The following is a 15,514-nucleotide window of genomic DNA, read 5'->3' as shown; positions in this document are numbered from 1 at the left end:
ATTTTCAGGGAATCAATGTGACATTTCTTATTCTCTTTATCACTCAAGGCAAAATGATAAGACTGCAAGAATGTTCTTTATTTAAATGACAATCAACCATCACTTTTCAGTAAAATGCAAGTGATAGCAAAAACTTGCATTCTACTTTGATATATATGCAGTATGGTTTCTAGGCAAAGCCAGTAAGTTTTACCTAATTACTTTTCTGTAGAAGCAGTTTCAAACTGATAGACTTTCAGCGAGGTACTGAAATTATGCTAAAATGCATTAGGGTAGCATGTTTCCATTAAGTGTTAGTAACGGGGACATGATTACTAAGTTAAAAGAAAGGTTTGCTCAATTAATCTTATCCATAGACTACTGTTAGTAAAACCTACCACCATGATAATTACTTGAGTTTTAGAAAAATCTACAAATACTTTTCAATTAATTTTTAAGTTATATCAACTAGCAATGCTTCAAAACATTGAAAACCATGTTCACTGGTTTTGAAAGAATGTACATTTTTTTAAGCTGTCCGTTTTATCTCAACTCCCTAAGGTCTCCCTCCCAGTGATAGAACAAAGCCCTTAAAGCTGTTCCAGGAAACAGCCCCAAACAGAGAGTAAATTGAGCAAGACAGTGCTCAGACAGTTAAGATACACAGGATATAAGATTACCAGAAACTGTTGACCAGAATCTACGCCCTGTTGTAAAACATTGTGAAACATGTTGTATGTTATCAGCAAACCCAGACCCCCTTTGGAATTTCCCAGCGGCTTTGTTCCCCTTTTTCCTTTCCGTGTGTGACCCCTCCCGATGCGTGGTTTCTGCCTTTATAAACTTGTAAGATTTTCTGCTAGGGACTCAACTCCTCGACTCCTGCGTGAGTCACGAGTTGGGTCCCAGCATGCTGGAATAAAAGCCTCTTGCTGTTTGCATCAAGTGACGCCTCCTACGGTTGATTGGGGTTGCCGTCGATCCGTGGGACAGAGTTAGGGTCTCCTTTTTGGGGGTCTTACAGTTTCTTTAAAAATAAGATGCCCAAGGAGGGGTTTGACTGAGTTTTTGAGTGATTTGTTCTTGATTTAAATTTATGTAAACATTTATAATATATTAGAATATCATAATCAAATCTTTTTTGCAAGGGCATCTTACTGAAATTCAAGTACATGAGTCTTAAAGCTGACTTAAAGAGTAGTTCATTTTATTGTTTTTATTTTCCAATCTGAGTGATAATATTTAAAACATATTAATATATATGAAATGAAATGTAATCTGTCAAATATTACATATAAGCATGAATAATAAGCTATCATTACTTTTACTCAAAGATAATGAAATGTGTCTTCCAAACTATTAAATATTATTAAATATTCTAGTCTTTAAACGATATTAAATATAAAATGTGTTCTGTATGATCTAGTTCAATATTTGTGAAAGTTTCATTCTGGTTAACTTTTTTGATTCTAAAGTCACAAGACTCTTCTTAGTGATTAGATAATATCAAATATATCTCTGGATTTAAGTAGAACCAGAATAAAAAGAGGATGCACTGATCAAAAAATTGAACCACATAATGGGCCAAATATCTATAAACAGCAACAACAATAAAACCTAGCTATACTGATAGAAAGCTCAAGGAATCGTATCTATACATGTAAAACAATTGTATCAGTTTGAAAAATGTTATCTGCAAGCAGAGAAATCTGCACAAAATAAAATCATACAATGTCTCACAGAGGGGCGTAGAACTTAATATGATCTTGCTATTCATATCTTGTGAGTAATATACATTACTTTGAAAACTATTGTTACAGAATTTATTATAGAATAATGCAACTCCTAGATGTTGTATAATCTGCAAACAAGGTTTTGGGATTCAAATGCAGCAAGTTAAATGTATTCTTCGAAAGTAGAGCTTGCTTTCATTTTTAGGCTCTTAGCACAAAAATATATATAAATTCAGTCTTTTTCAATCCAGTATTATCACAGCATTACCAACATTGGAATGTTTTGAATAAATTATGCTATAAAGTTGCTTTAGTTACCTTTCTTTTTTTTTTTTTTTTTTTGGTGGTTCTGGGGATTGAACCCAGGGCCTTATATTTGCAAGGCAGGCATTCTACCCACTGAGCTACATCCTCAGCCCCTTTAGTTACCTTTCCACTGATATTTCTTAGGGTTTCTCCTGCAATGTGAATAAATCAATTTGGTTTTGCAAATTAATTATAAAATTCAAGAAGTATTGGCAGTAAACATAGTTGTTACCATTGTGTGTGCAAACTCTATATAAACTAACTCCATAATGTGGTTGTTAAGGAAATGCCTGAAATTCAAAATGGTGAGCATGTCATTGTTGGTTTTTATTTTTATATTTTTCTTAACTTACTCTGAAGAATTCTTTTGTTGACCCTGAATCCAGTGTTCCATAGGCAATTTCTGTTTGTTTGGCCAGGTCTTCTGCACTTTCTATTGGGGAGACCATTCGCTCAACGGTCAGAAAAGCAGCCAGGTTAGCAGTATAAGATGATATAATGATGAGGGTAAAGAACCACCAAACGCCTCCAACAATTCGACCTGAGAGGGATCTAAACATGGATAAGGTAATGCACATTTTCCTTTCTCTAACCAATGTAGAAGAAACATCCTCAAGTCTCCAGTGTATTTACAAATAACAATTGCAAATATCATTTTATTTTGATAGTCTACTCAAGAAAGATTCCAGTGTTTCTATATAATCTGATATTTTTAAATCTTAATATATAAGTGCCACTGGAAATATGGAAAAAATGTTCTATTTTTTGTTTAATTAACAGAAAATTGAAATTAATGGAGTTCCTTCAAATAAAGAAGAAGAATTCATGCATAAATTCATTAATACCCTTTGTCCCTTAAATTTCATCATCTCTGAAATTAGGATGTGGCCTAGGATTGATTAAATAAAATATAGTGTCATGATTTAGTTGGTAGTGTTGTTACTTAGTGGCACATAACATAGCAATACATCTAGACAGCTAAGGAATCTTAGATTTGATAAAGCCATAGATACATAGATAAAAAGAGGATGCACTGATCAAAAAATTGAACCACATAATGGGCCATGGGTGTTTACCTGCCATCAGAGCCTGGTAAGGACAGATGGAACACAAACCAAAGTGAGGCTAGACCAGAAGAGAGCATAGAATTGGCCTCAAAATGATCATAGTTGAGGATAGCTTTTCATTTGGCATTCCATTTCTCAGCTAAGTGGTGAATAAGCCATATCCTAAAATACCTTTCCATAGATAAACACAAACTCATGTTTTTAAACATGTTTTATAAATGTGAAGGACCATTTCATATTTTCCATGGCATTGGAAACTTTAAAGTGCTCCCTCATTACTGGTGATTATAAAAATGTTGCTGGCTACCAATGGCGTATTCTTGTCATCCCAGCAACTGGGAGGCTGAGGCATGAGGATTGTAAGTTTGAAGCCATCCTGAGCAACTGAGAGACCTGTCTCAAAATAAAAAATAAAAAGGACTGGGGGATGTAACTCAATAGTAAAATGCCCTTGGGTTGACTCCCCAGTATAAAAAAAAAAAAAAAAAAAAGAAAGAAAGAAAAAGAAAGAAAGAAAGAAAGAAAGAAAGAAAAGTCACCTATTGGATTTAACTTAATATTTGCTTTATGTTGGTTTTTAAAAACCATATTACTTGATTTGCTTTGATTCTTTCTCTTTTAATTAATTGAAAGTTACTAATATAGATTTCTATGTTACTGGAATTTAAGCACATTTATAGTTTTCTTTGTCTTGGAATACAAATTACATTGTGATCAAAATGCCTCTTTTTGAGAAAACATGATGTAAATGTATTTCCCTTCTTTCTCTCTCTCTCTTCTTTCTCTCTCTCTCTCTCTCTCTCTCTCTCTCTCTCTCTCTCTCTCTCTCTCTCTGTATGTGTGTGATGCTAGTAAACAGTCAATTAAACTCAACAAGCTTTGTTTTTGGTGAACATAGTAGCTGAGAAATGTCTTAATGCTAGATAAAGGAAGGGCACCACAGCCCAGTGCCTACATGTTTGGCTTTTTCCCTACTGCTGAGCTTATTTATGTGTTATTATGTAAAACAATCTCTTGTACAAACTATATTGACTCAAGTTTTAGGGAACTCCGTGGAAGACATTTCCATTAAGTTACTGGGATTGAATATCAAGTGCAACGTTAATTTTTTGATGATGAGCAATATAGTGACATTTGTTTTGAAAAGGGTACACAATGAAAAGGAGTTCTAGTCTACAATTTAGATTTCAGTTTCCCTCTATCAAAAGACTAGCGAAATAGTGACACAAAATGATTTTCAAGCGTTTCTACAGGTTGCATAGTTACTTTTCTATTGGTAAACTTAATCTTCATGATGTATCCATGCTTGTGCTAGCCTGAGAGAAATTGATTATGAATATATTCATATTAATTTGGGAATTGAATTTTTTTTCTGTGTTCAAATAGCACTCTGCCTCCAGGAAAATAACTCAGAGAGATACTCTGTACAACATTTGGAATTACTTGGAAATTAATGGAGAATGTGAGTTTTGAAACTAACCTGGGTGAGATGTCACATCCTTGCTGCATGAAAGCACCCAGGGAAAACCAGAGGCTGTTAAAGATGCCAAACTCATTGGGAGGCTGGTCGCTGGGTCCTTCTTTTCCATCCTCTGGCTCTTCTGTGTGCCACTCATATGGACTAAATCTACTAACTAGGAACAAGACCACGCTGACACCAATGTAGGCAAAGACTATGCACATCCAAATCTCATAGGCCAGAGGATCCAAGAAGGAAAACACTCCTGGTTTAGATTTTTGAGGCTTTTTGATCATGATAGATATACCCAAACTCATGAAGGGCTTAGAGAAGTCAATGACCTCCTCTCGTACCAAAGTGATTGTCAGAGGGGCAATAGCAATCTCTGCTTTCTATAAGAGAAAAGACACACGGAAACACACAGGTTAATGAATTTCATAAAGCAATCAGCTCTGGGGTGGTTCATTCAAAGGAACCAGTCATGCATATACTCTAATTTATTTTTTAACATCAACAACGAATGATCCTAGTTATAGAAACAAACATCAATAGTAATTTGTTTCCATAAGATACTACTTAAATTGCATGAAACCTTTTAATTGGTGCTGGCAGTTAGATAAAAGGATGAGAAACAGAAAGAGTAAATAAGCAAAAGTAACTTGAACTCCAGTTACTGCTATTAGCCTTTAAGGATCTGGGACAGTGCAGCATTAGAGAAGTAATAGTCTTTCCATATGGTTGGATTTCGGAATTTCTTGGCCAGGAATGTGCTAATGTTGCTGCCTTTTCTGTTGTACTTGGAATGTTGCCACTGATTCATTCCTTGGCCATCCCTTAAGCTTTTGAATTGCAAATTTCAAACAGTCTTTTCTTATTTCTTACCAACTCTGAGAAAACCAATCATAAAGTCTGTGTTTGTATGATAAAAAGAAAACCCATTGTTTGACAATATTTTCCAATTAAGAGCATGCACAAAAATCTGGAAATTGGCATTTATTTCTTGCTATTCACATACTTGATTTTCTACTTCCAATTAAAAAATGATTTTGGAACACAGCTTCAATTCTCAGATATTATGATAACAAGACACCAACCTCCTTTTCAGAGTTCTGTGATTTTGAACAAATTTTTGAGCCTGTTTCTGTGTCTCTAAAATGAGGACACTTTTTTTTTCCCTGTTTACCTCTTAGGTTTATTGTATTATATAGTAAAGCCATTAATAATAGTGAGGATTTATTAAAGGATTATGTATCTGATGCTCATTTAAATGTTTTAAACAGCTCCTTTAGTCTTCCCAACAATCTTGTGTTTATTGTTGTTGTGTAGATGATGTGACTGAGACTCAGACTGAGGGGTTTACACATCATGGCAGCTCTGGGACACAAGCCATCTCTAAAATAAATAAAATTATCAAATAAAATTAAATCATGCCCCCTCTAAAATCAAATGACGTAAAATGTGGTGTAAAAACTGAGCTGTCATATGATCTAGCAGAAAAGCAATTTTGATTATTTATTTTAAAAGGAAAACATCTGACATCAAAACAGAGTCAGAAACAGCCAGACACAAGCTCTTACTTAGAGACTGCCACTCTTACATTCACTCTTGTACACTGCAGGCTCCTGGGTTGATATGTCGGCCTCAGTTCCATACAAAGGCCAGTGGAGCATGAGGCTGGGGAAGGCACCTGTAGTGATGCTCTCTGCTGGGAGATCGGGAACTGGCCATATATACCTTCATGTGGGATTGAACTTCAATTTCATCATAAATGCCCACATATGCAAGAGCCAGAACATTAAGGGAAGCTATCATTTTTCTATAGTACAATTTGTATTATTTTTCTTAAACAAGTAACTTATGAATAGCTATAAAAATTAGTATATAAAAACAGATAGAATATTTAAAAATTATCTTATATCACCTACTCTTCTTTATTCTTACAATGTACCTTGCTAGACTTTGCTCTACAAATTTTTTTCTTTTTAAAAATATTTACTACTATAGAACATTATGTTTTATAATTCCTTTTCTCAAAAGAATATGACTTACACTTTTCCACTTCAGAACCCAAATTAAAAATAAGTTTTAATGCTTGCAATTATTTTATTTAGTAAAAATATAAAATTTTATTCAGACACTTATTTTGTGGAATTTATTTAGGTTTTACTTTTATAAAATTCAAAATGGAGGCTGCAGATATGTTCAAAGACAAGTCCTCACTCATATCTTAATCATATCTAGGGTTTGAGATGTAACACAGTAGTAAAATACATAAGTGCTAAGCCCTGAGTTCAATCCCCAGTACTGCAAAACCCAAAAGCAAACAAATGAACAAAAAAACCAATACAGTTTCTAGATAGGAAATTGTTGGTCCAAACAGCAATGACCTTTTTAATGCTTATGATATATTTTATACTTTTCTCCAGAAAGACAATGCAGATTTCCACTGTTATCAGCACTATGTGAAAAGCACATATGGCCTTGAACACTGGACATCTCTTGTTTATCTTTATTATTTATCTTCATCTATTTTGTTTATGAAAATTAAGTTTCATTGTACTGATTTGAATTTTTTTATAATAAATAGCTACTTTCACCTCTTTTATGTATTAACTATCAAAACCTGATGCCATTTTTTCCATATTGGGTATTGATTTTCACTTCCCAATTTGGGAGTGGTTTTAGTTTTAGTATTTCTGGTACTAGGGATTGAACCCAGGGATGCTTAACCACCAAGACACAGCACCAGCCCTTTTTATTTTTTATTTTGAGACAGGGTATTGCTAAGTTGCTGAGACTGACTTTGAACCTGCCATCCTCCTGCCTCAGCCTCTCAAGTTGCTGGGATTACAGGCATGTGTGCACCACCACACCTGGCCGTCAGTGGTTTTAAGTTGATAAAATGTCAACTTTTATTTTCCATATATGTTACAAATATTTTTCCTATATGTTGTTGTGTTTCCACAACTTAGTGCATGGTGTTTTGCATAATACGTAGGTTTTAAATTTGTTGTAGCTACATAAAGTCATCTTTTTTATTTGCAACCTTTGTTCCATGCTATAGAAAAATCCTTCTTATATCAATATTATCTCTCTCTTTCTAGTATCTATATTAAGTCTATAATTCATTTTGGTATATTCCATGATGAAGTGTTACAGAATTATTAATTTTCCAATTGGTTGTTCTGCTGCCCCAAAAGGAATGAATGAATAATGTTTGTATCCATTCACTGACATGAAATGTCACCTTTAACATACATTGTTCTGTGGAGCATCTTTTGAAATGTTTTCATTTACTCATTACCACTAGCGGCAAAAGAAACCTTAAAAACAAAAGACATATAAATAGAAATGAAGGTGTCAGCATAGAAAAATAGTTGCAATCAAAGGTGAACATTGGGTGAAGGTGGTGACAACGAAGTCCAATGAAGGACATTTTTTGAAGCCTGAGATTTATGAGAGTTTTGAAAGAGACCAGTTAACAGGATATAAATGGACTTTCTCTACTAACATTGGGGATGTTGTGTTTGCCTTGACCTATGATCTCTCAGTGATGCCCAAAAGGTAGTGTGTACAAGGTCTCTTTCAGGATTTGGGTAAGATCTGTATTCAGCATCACTGGATGAGAGAGGGGTGAGGCTCATGAATCAACATTTTCATGCAGTAGGACAACAATTACATGAAACAGGTAACTATGATGCTAGTGGATCATAGGATGTGTTTTGAGAAATACTTCCTTGGATTAAACACACACACACACACACACACACACACACACACATCCAGTATGGCAGGACCCAGGAGAGGGCCCTGGGGCAGCAGCACATCACAAGAAATCAGAGTGAACTAGATATACAGGCGGGAGAGCAGAAGAGACCTAAAAATGTGAAAGAGGCTCTGAGCTCTTGGGTCCCTGTTGTCTCTGGTGTGTTCATAAGCAAGCTGTTCATACAGTTATAGTAGCAAAGTTGGGAAAGAGCAAGTAAAAAAAAAAAAAAAAAATTGGTTCAAAGTTTATCATTTGTCAGTGTAACAGACTTTGTCTAGAAGAAGAAAAAAGATTGAGTTTTACCTGGAACTCTAGAATGTGGGTAATCATGTTTGTGTTAGCAGTAAAAAAGAAAAAGGAAATCTGAGAAGCAAGGATGAATTTTGTAGACACCAGAAAACAAAGTATAACACCTGTGGAAAGTTGAGACATGGGAAAAAAATTCCTTCTGGGACAAATGTGGACAATTCTAGTGGCAGAGATTGGGGTCCTCAAACACAGACTGGCTGAAAAAATAGTATAACATTGTTAATAACTACTATGGTAGTTTTATCTGTCTGAGAACTGCATGACTTTGGAACTTTTTGTTACCATGATATGTATTACCAACACATTTTTTGTTATTAATTATGCTATTGTCTTTATATCATTTGTTTTCATTATTTCAACAATTTCCCCAAAATAAAATGTGGTCTGAACACTTGACAAGAGGTGGTCCTGTGAGGATGCTCAGTGGCTGGGAGACATTAGAGGATAGGTCTGTTACAAATGCCCCAGAAATAAGTCAGTTAGCTAGTGGATCCACAATTAATTAGTAATCCAAGTATAATTTTTCTGAGATAACTCAATAGTGTTTTCTGAAGCAACTGATTTACTGTTCATGTTGAACATCTCTAATCTGAAAATCTATAGTCTGAAATGCTCTAAAATCCAAAATTTTTGATCGCCAACATGATGCCACATCTGACCTCCTGCAATGGGATATAGTCAACATGTGTTTTTCATGTGTTTCAGAAATTTTGTTTCATGCACAACATCATTTTAAAATATTTTATGAAGTTGCCTTCAAGTTATGTGTATAAGGTTTATATAAAACATAAATTAATTTTGTATTCAGACTTGGGTCCCAAGGTATCTCATTATGTGTATGTGAATATCCCTAAATCTGAAAGAAATCCCAATTCTATATGCCTTCTGTTCACAAGTAATTTGGATAAAAGATAGCAAGTTGTAGTTCTGGCAACTTGGCTAGGTTCCATGTCTAAAAGTTGCTTACTGTATCAAAAGTTTAAAATATTAACCAGTGAATGTATATGTTAGGGACACATTTTTCCTGGAACTTAAAACTCAATATGAAGCTGTCAAGGAATCTGTGTTAAAATGTGTCTAGCTTTTTTTAAACTGCATTCTCCCCCCTCATCTAGGGTCACCTAAGCAGTCAGCAGTTCTTTTCTCATGGATATAAAACTGATTGCTTTATAATGTCAAACAATTTCCTCTTTCTGCTGAGGTTGTAGCTACTGTACTATGCTGTGCAGAAAATGGTCATTGCTTCATGGTCTGAAAAGCAGGATGCAGAATCATGAAACTATTGAATTGCAGTTCTGGCTGGAAAAGTGAGTCCCTCTGTAGGCTTCAGTAATGTCTTTCTATCTTTACTCTTTCCTGGGGAAGGATGACGGTCCATGTAATCCTTCATTTCAAAGGGGTCTTATGAGGATTAATCAAACAGAGTATGCTTTGAAAATGAAATCTGTGAAATATGAATTGGTTTTTGTAAAATTTCAGAATATATTTCAAGTGTATGTTACTTTTATTGGTTACTCGATGAATAGAGCTTACTGTGAGCTACAGTTTTGGATTCCAGACTTTTGAAATATCATAGCACCACTAGCATTTGATAACTGACAGTTTGATTTGACACTACAGTGGTAGCCAAAGAGAATAATCCTGATCTTGTCCGTTCAGGCACGCATATCAGCGCTGTTTGCCCTCAGGTATCAATATGTACACTAGATGTCTGACACACTCCAGGGAAGGGCATGGTGTGCTTTGTGAAGCTCACTTCAGGAAAAATTCCAGCTTTTGTGTTTTGCTCTGTATGCTAGTGTGAAAAGGAGATGGCATTATATAAAGTTTAAATATACTGTGTTTCTGCAAAATTATAAGAATCTTGCATTATTGATGAATATTTCATAGGGGCTAAGCAGTGTAGTGATTGCTTCATCAATTACTTTAAAGCTACTTATGACTAATTACAAACAACAGGGATACAAATAACTAGCTAAAATAATGACCAACTTTATACCACTGAAGGAAGTCTGCTCCTGTAATTATCATACGACAGACTTTGAATGGACTTGCTTTGCAGGTCTAAGTTTCCCTAGTGTAGCAGTCTCAAGCTTAAGGGTATCCTCATGACAGATTCTGAAGTAGATCCCTTTTTTTTATTCTGAAAAATTTCCCTCTTTTCTGATTTTGAAGCCATCAAATATGAGTTTCATCATTTGGAAATCAAATTTTTAGTGAAATGGGGAAATACTTGAATACCACTATACCTCTTAGAACATCACTGGAAACTTATAAAACATTAATAGACATTTAAAAATTGATACATGCCGAGGTGAAAAGTAATTTCAGGCTCCTGTAAGTAAATTCTTCAATAAGTTGATTTGCTTACCCCATAAACAAGTTCTCCTACCATCCCATTCCAGATTTTTGTGTCTGCATCCCTTGCTCCATATTTTCCATCAGGAACAATGGCAATTTTATACTTGATACCAATATGTTTTGCGATTTCAGATGCCAAATCTACACAGTATCCTTCATACTTGTCATTTCCTTCAAACATTTCATGATTTTTCTTGTACATAACATAGGGGGATTCCTATAATGAGAGAAGTAAAACTGTAAAGGAGAAATTACAAAACATTTGAAAACCTTTATGTAACTTGCCAATTTCAGAATTTGACAAAAATGGTATATCTAGCATTGGTACACACATAATTTTGTGTGGTTAGAAATTAATAATAAAACAGATGAATTTATAAATATGCTTAGAAGTATGTTAAACTGCTTTACATTGAGTACTAAAAGTAAATCTTTAAAATAGTTTTCCGTGGAATGATTATTGCATATCCAGTACTGTGACTATAACAGAAAAAATATCCATTATTAATTCTCTATAAAGAAACTCAAGTTATCTTCTTTGGCAATGAAATTATATTCCCAAAATATCACATGAGATTAGAGACTATTGAGTACTCAGCTTCATATAATAAAAGACTTGTTCAAGACCATGTGTCTTAATATTCTGCACCTTTTAAAGCTGTATTCAGGCGTGACTTCCTTTAGGAAAAGGGCCATATCATTTGTCTTTGATTTCTAACAAGCAAGATAACCTTTCTTAGAGCAGGCATTTATTATACACTAAGAAGAAAAAAATTAATAGTTAAAAAATCTTATATAATTAATTATTTGCATTAAATTTGCTTTCCTAAAGTCCAGCCTTTTGGCTTTAAACAGGGTGTGTTCCATGCTGTTTAAGTCTATTATGAAATATGTCCCTATTGAAAGCTAGTAATTTTTCTCCAGTTGTGATAAGCACACACTTCAAATGATATTCCCATTCAGTTTTCTGAGTGAGTCAGAAAATAGGAGCATCCTTACAGTGTGGAAGTTTAGCAGTGGCTGATAATTACTGACTAGTTTTCAGTTAAAACACATACTCCTAAACTAAGCATTTAAAGGCCTTAACTAAAGAGACCTGTTAGCAAAAAGGAATTTTGTTTTGCAAATGTCACCTAAAACCTGGTGAACATACAATAGAGGAAGACCTGCTGGTCACACCTCAGTCTTTTCAGTTACTTGCAGACAAGGACTGATCACTTTTGGCCACAGAATTATTGATTTAATGCATTTATGTTTTATAAAATTATATTGTAACTGAGTATCTTTCCTAAGAATTTTTCTTTTTCCCTAGAAAATTCACAGTGGAGGAAGCTAAGCTCTGGATAAGAAGGCAATGTATTTTACCTAACAAATAGTAGTCCTACACTAATTCTGAATTTGTTTATAAGTACTTTGCAAGTGTAGAACCCCATTTTAAAAACAACAAAATGTGTGAATTAAATTTTCTCATAGAGATATCCTAAATAATTCTACAGTGGGAAATTGTTCAAGTTTGGTTTTCGTACTATTTTATTAAATACTGTCCTTGATTGGCATGACTAAGTTTGGTTTTCAACTATTTTATTAAACACTGTCCTTGATTGGCATGACCCAGAGGTCTCCTAATTCTTTGAATTTAATGAATATTCTAACACTGGAATTGGGTAAAGAAAATTTTTCCACCTATATAATTAAGGCACTCTCTCTTTTTTAAAATGAAAATTATTTATTAGCTTACAAAAAATATTCTGAAATTTAAAGAGTTTTCTAAATGATAAATGTAAAGATTGTAAAGATTGGTGAATTGCTACAAAGCATTATTAATTTCTAAAATATGGTATAAAATCTTAATTATTATGAGCTTACTCTTTTGTTTTCTCTTTTTATAATAACCTAATTACTATATGAAAGATTACGTAGAAAAAAGCAAGAGCACATATTTGTGAAATGTTTTACATTCTAATGAAAAGGACTAACAACTAGCATTAATAAGTATAACAAGCTTAAGATTTATTCAAAAGGTGTATAGGCAAGTTTTTCCCCTATACTAAGGTTGAAAATAAATTTTAAAGTTTCTGGAGTATTCTAATACATGGATTTCATCCCTTAAGTATATATATATATATATATATATATATATATATATATATATATATACACACACACACACACACAAGTATATACACAAGTATAGCTTATGTAAAGAATTTTTGTGACTAGCAAATAATCCACTTTGCTAAAATATCTTTTCATTACATAGTGAAAAATTTGCTTAATTAAAAACTGAATGTTTATTATTTAATCAGACATTTATTAAACACCCACTATAAGTTAGGCAGTTTTCTGGGGCTTAGGAACATAAAAACAAATAAAATAAAATAATAAAATAGTCCCTTCTTGTGATCAAATTACTCTAAATTCTTTGTAATAAGGGTAAAGGAGTGTAAGTGGGTAGGGAACAATAATGAAATTTAGTAGTAAAAGTAATAATAGTTCTTGCTTATATAGTGCTTACCCTGTATCAGGTATGATCAGGTTAATTATGCCCTTTTCATCTACTTTTTACATTGACATTTTTAAGTTAACAGTTCCCATTTTGCAGATGGAAAAATTAAGACTGAGGGAAGTTAAGCATTGTTCAATTTCATGGAACTAACAAGTAACCAATGTGGGAGTTAGGCATACATTTTGAAATATCTGGAAAATTTTAAATTTATTATCATACCATTAAAACCTGTGCAACTAAGACTTCATATAATTTAACAAGAGAGGGAATAAGATTAAAGAGAAGTATTTCTGTATCTTTAGCTAATGAAGCTGTTTATTTTATATTATCTTTTGAGAAAACTATGTAGATAAAATTTTTCATTTCTCCTCATGGTGTCTGGCACATAGAAGGCTCTCAATAGATATGTAAATTTTCTGGCCTGTTGGTGCTTCCTAAATAAGAATTTCATCTTGAAGTAATGTAGAACTTCTGATTTAGGGCTTCAAAAGGAAGGTAAATACTGACAAGTGCTAGGTTATCCCTCTTGAATCAGGCATAGGTACATATCAGTGAAATACTTAGTATCTTCTTTCATTTGTTTTTTAAAATTTAATTTTTTATTTATTTTTTAATTTTTTACAGACTACATTTTGAGTTTTTTAAATTGTCCTTTTGGACTGCTGGGGCCCTGCAGATCTGTTTTCCTGTCAGGCACACCAACCAAGGCTAGAAAAAGCTTCAGCTACTGAAAATGTTGATTACTAATTTAGATAGACTTTTTGCACAACTAGGACTGTAAATAATGACTGAGATTCAGGATGAACAATGTAAACAGCATAAAAAAAAAAAAGATGACCACTCTCCAGGAGTTGGGAAGAACCAAGAGAGAAAAGCTAGGATTTTTTTGCACAAAGTCCACCATGCTGCTCAGTCCTACCCAGTTTCTTTGAGTGTGCCTCATTTTGCTTTTCCTTCATGGAAAAATCTATATGAGAAGCAAACAAATCCTCAACACTCCCAACCTTATTTGTCCCATCCCTAACCTGACAAGTTGTCTGCATGTATCTCTTCAAACAGTGCACACTGGGGAAATTTAACACAACCTTTCAGGGTTACGACGGTGAACAAAATGCCAAATCTTTTCAATATAATAAAAAAAAACAAATTCTAGAAAATCATTAAGGGGACTTTGTGAGGTATCTCTGCAAATCATTCTTATTGAGTTCCAAGTGTTCAATTCTGAATAACAATGGAAGGATCAGGAGTGAACTATAACCTCTTCCTTCCTAAGATTGTAACCTTTCTTCTTTATTATCAAGTACTGTGCTCTATGGAACAATAATTTCTTAGAAGTTATTTTATATGAATTACTTGTTAGTGATCATCAGTTTATTAAAACAATTTCCATAAGGAATGGTGGTCTACATCTGCTTGTTTATTTCAGGAAAGAAATCACTCTTGGTCTAAAGCTGGTACATTAGGACATGCTTTATGTAAATGAATTGCAATGGTTTTCAATCAATAAAGTATAATATTCTACCAAAGACTTTTTCATATTATTTGTATTTAGCAAAAGCTAAATGATTAACATGAGATACTTATTAAAAAGACTTCAAGATTTTCTAAATACAAATATAACCATTACAGTTACTATTAAAACAGTTAAAACAATAAAATCAGTAGCATTAGTGTTTTAATAAAAAATTTGCTTTTCTCTAAACAAATCTTGATATAGATACTTTATGCTACAGATAAATTTCTTAAAAGTGAAATTAAGATGCTATTATTCAATTCAAAAAATGAGTAATTTAAAGATTGCATAATTTTGTTTAGCCAAAATAATTTATTTAAAAACTAATTGAGTTATAAGTCTTTTGGAGGGAGGTATATATATGGAAGGGAGAGTCAAGATTTGCTGGAAGAAAATAAATTTGTTAAAATTTTTGTTTCATATGTATATATATACATACATATTTTATAAATGTATACATAAATTTTATTATATAAGTGCATATTAGTATAATGCAGTTGTAGGTATATGTA

At 33.2% G+C, this 15,514-nt stretch overlaps 1 protein-coding gene across 9 annotated transcripts in view; it reads right to left on the bottom strand.

Annotated features, from left to right (window-relative positions):
* The window catches only part of GRIA4 (glutamate ionotropic receptor AMPA type subunit 4), a 342,414-nt gene that overhangs the window by 45,478 nt on the left and 281,422 nt on the right, over positions 1–15,514 (bottom strand). For all 9 annotated transcript variants that reach the window (XM_079101590.1, XM_079101591.1, XM_079101592.1 and 6 more), the window contains exons 11-13: positions 10,994–11,200; positions 4,566–4,936; positions 2,372–2,570 (exon numbers count right to left, since the gene is read on the bottom strand). In XM_079101590.1, coding sequence (XP_078957716.1) covers positions 2,372–2,570; positions 4,566–4,936; positions 10,994–11,200 — 777 coding nt within the window. The remainder of the gene's footprint in view (positions 1–2,371; positions 2,571–4,565; positions 4,937–10,993; positions 11,201–15,514) is intronic.

The sequence above is a fragment of the Sciurus vulgaris genome, assembly GCF_902686455.1.
Source record: "Sciurus vulgaris genome assembly, chromosome: 11".
Classification (NCBI taxonomy): Eukaryota; Metazoa; Chordata; class Mammalia; order Rodentia; family Sciuridae; genus Sciurus; species Sciurus vulgaris.
Note: the sequence above shows the minus strand (reverse complement) of the source record. Positions and strands in the feature narration are given on the sequence as shown.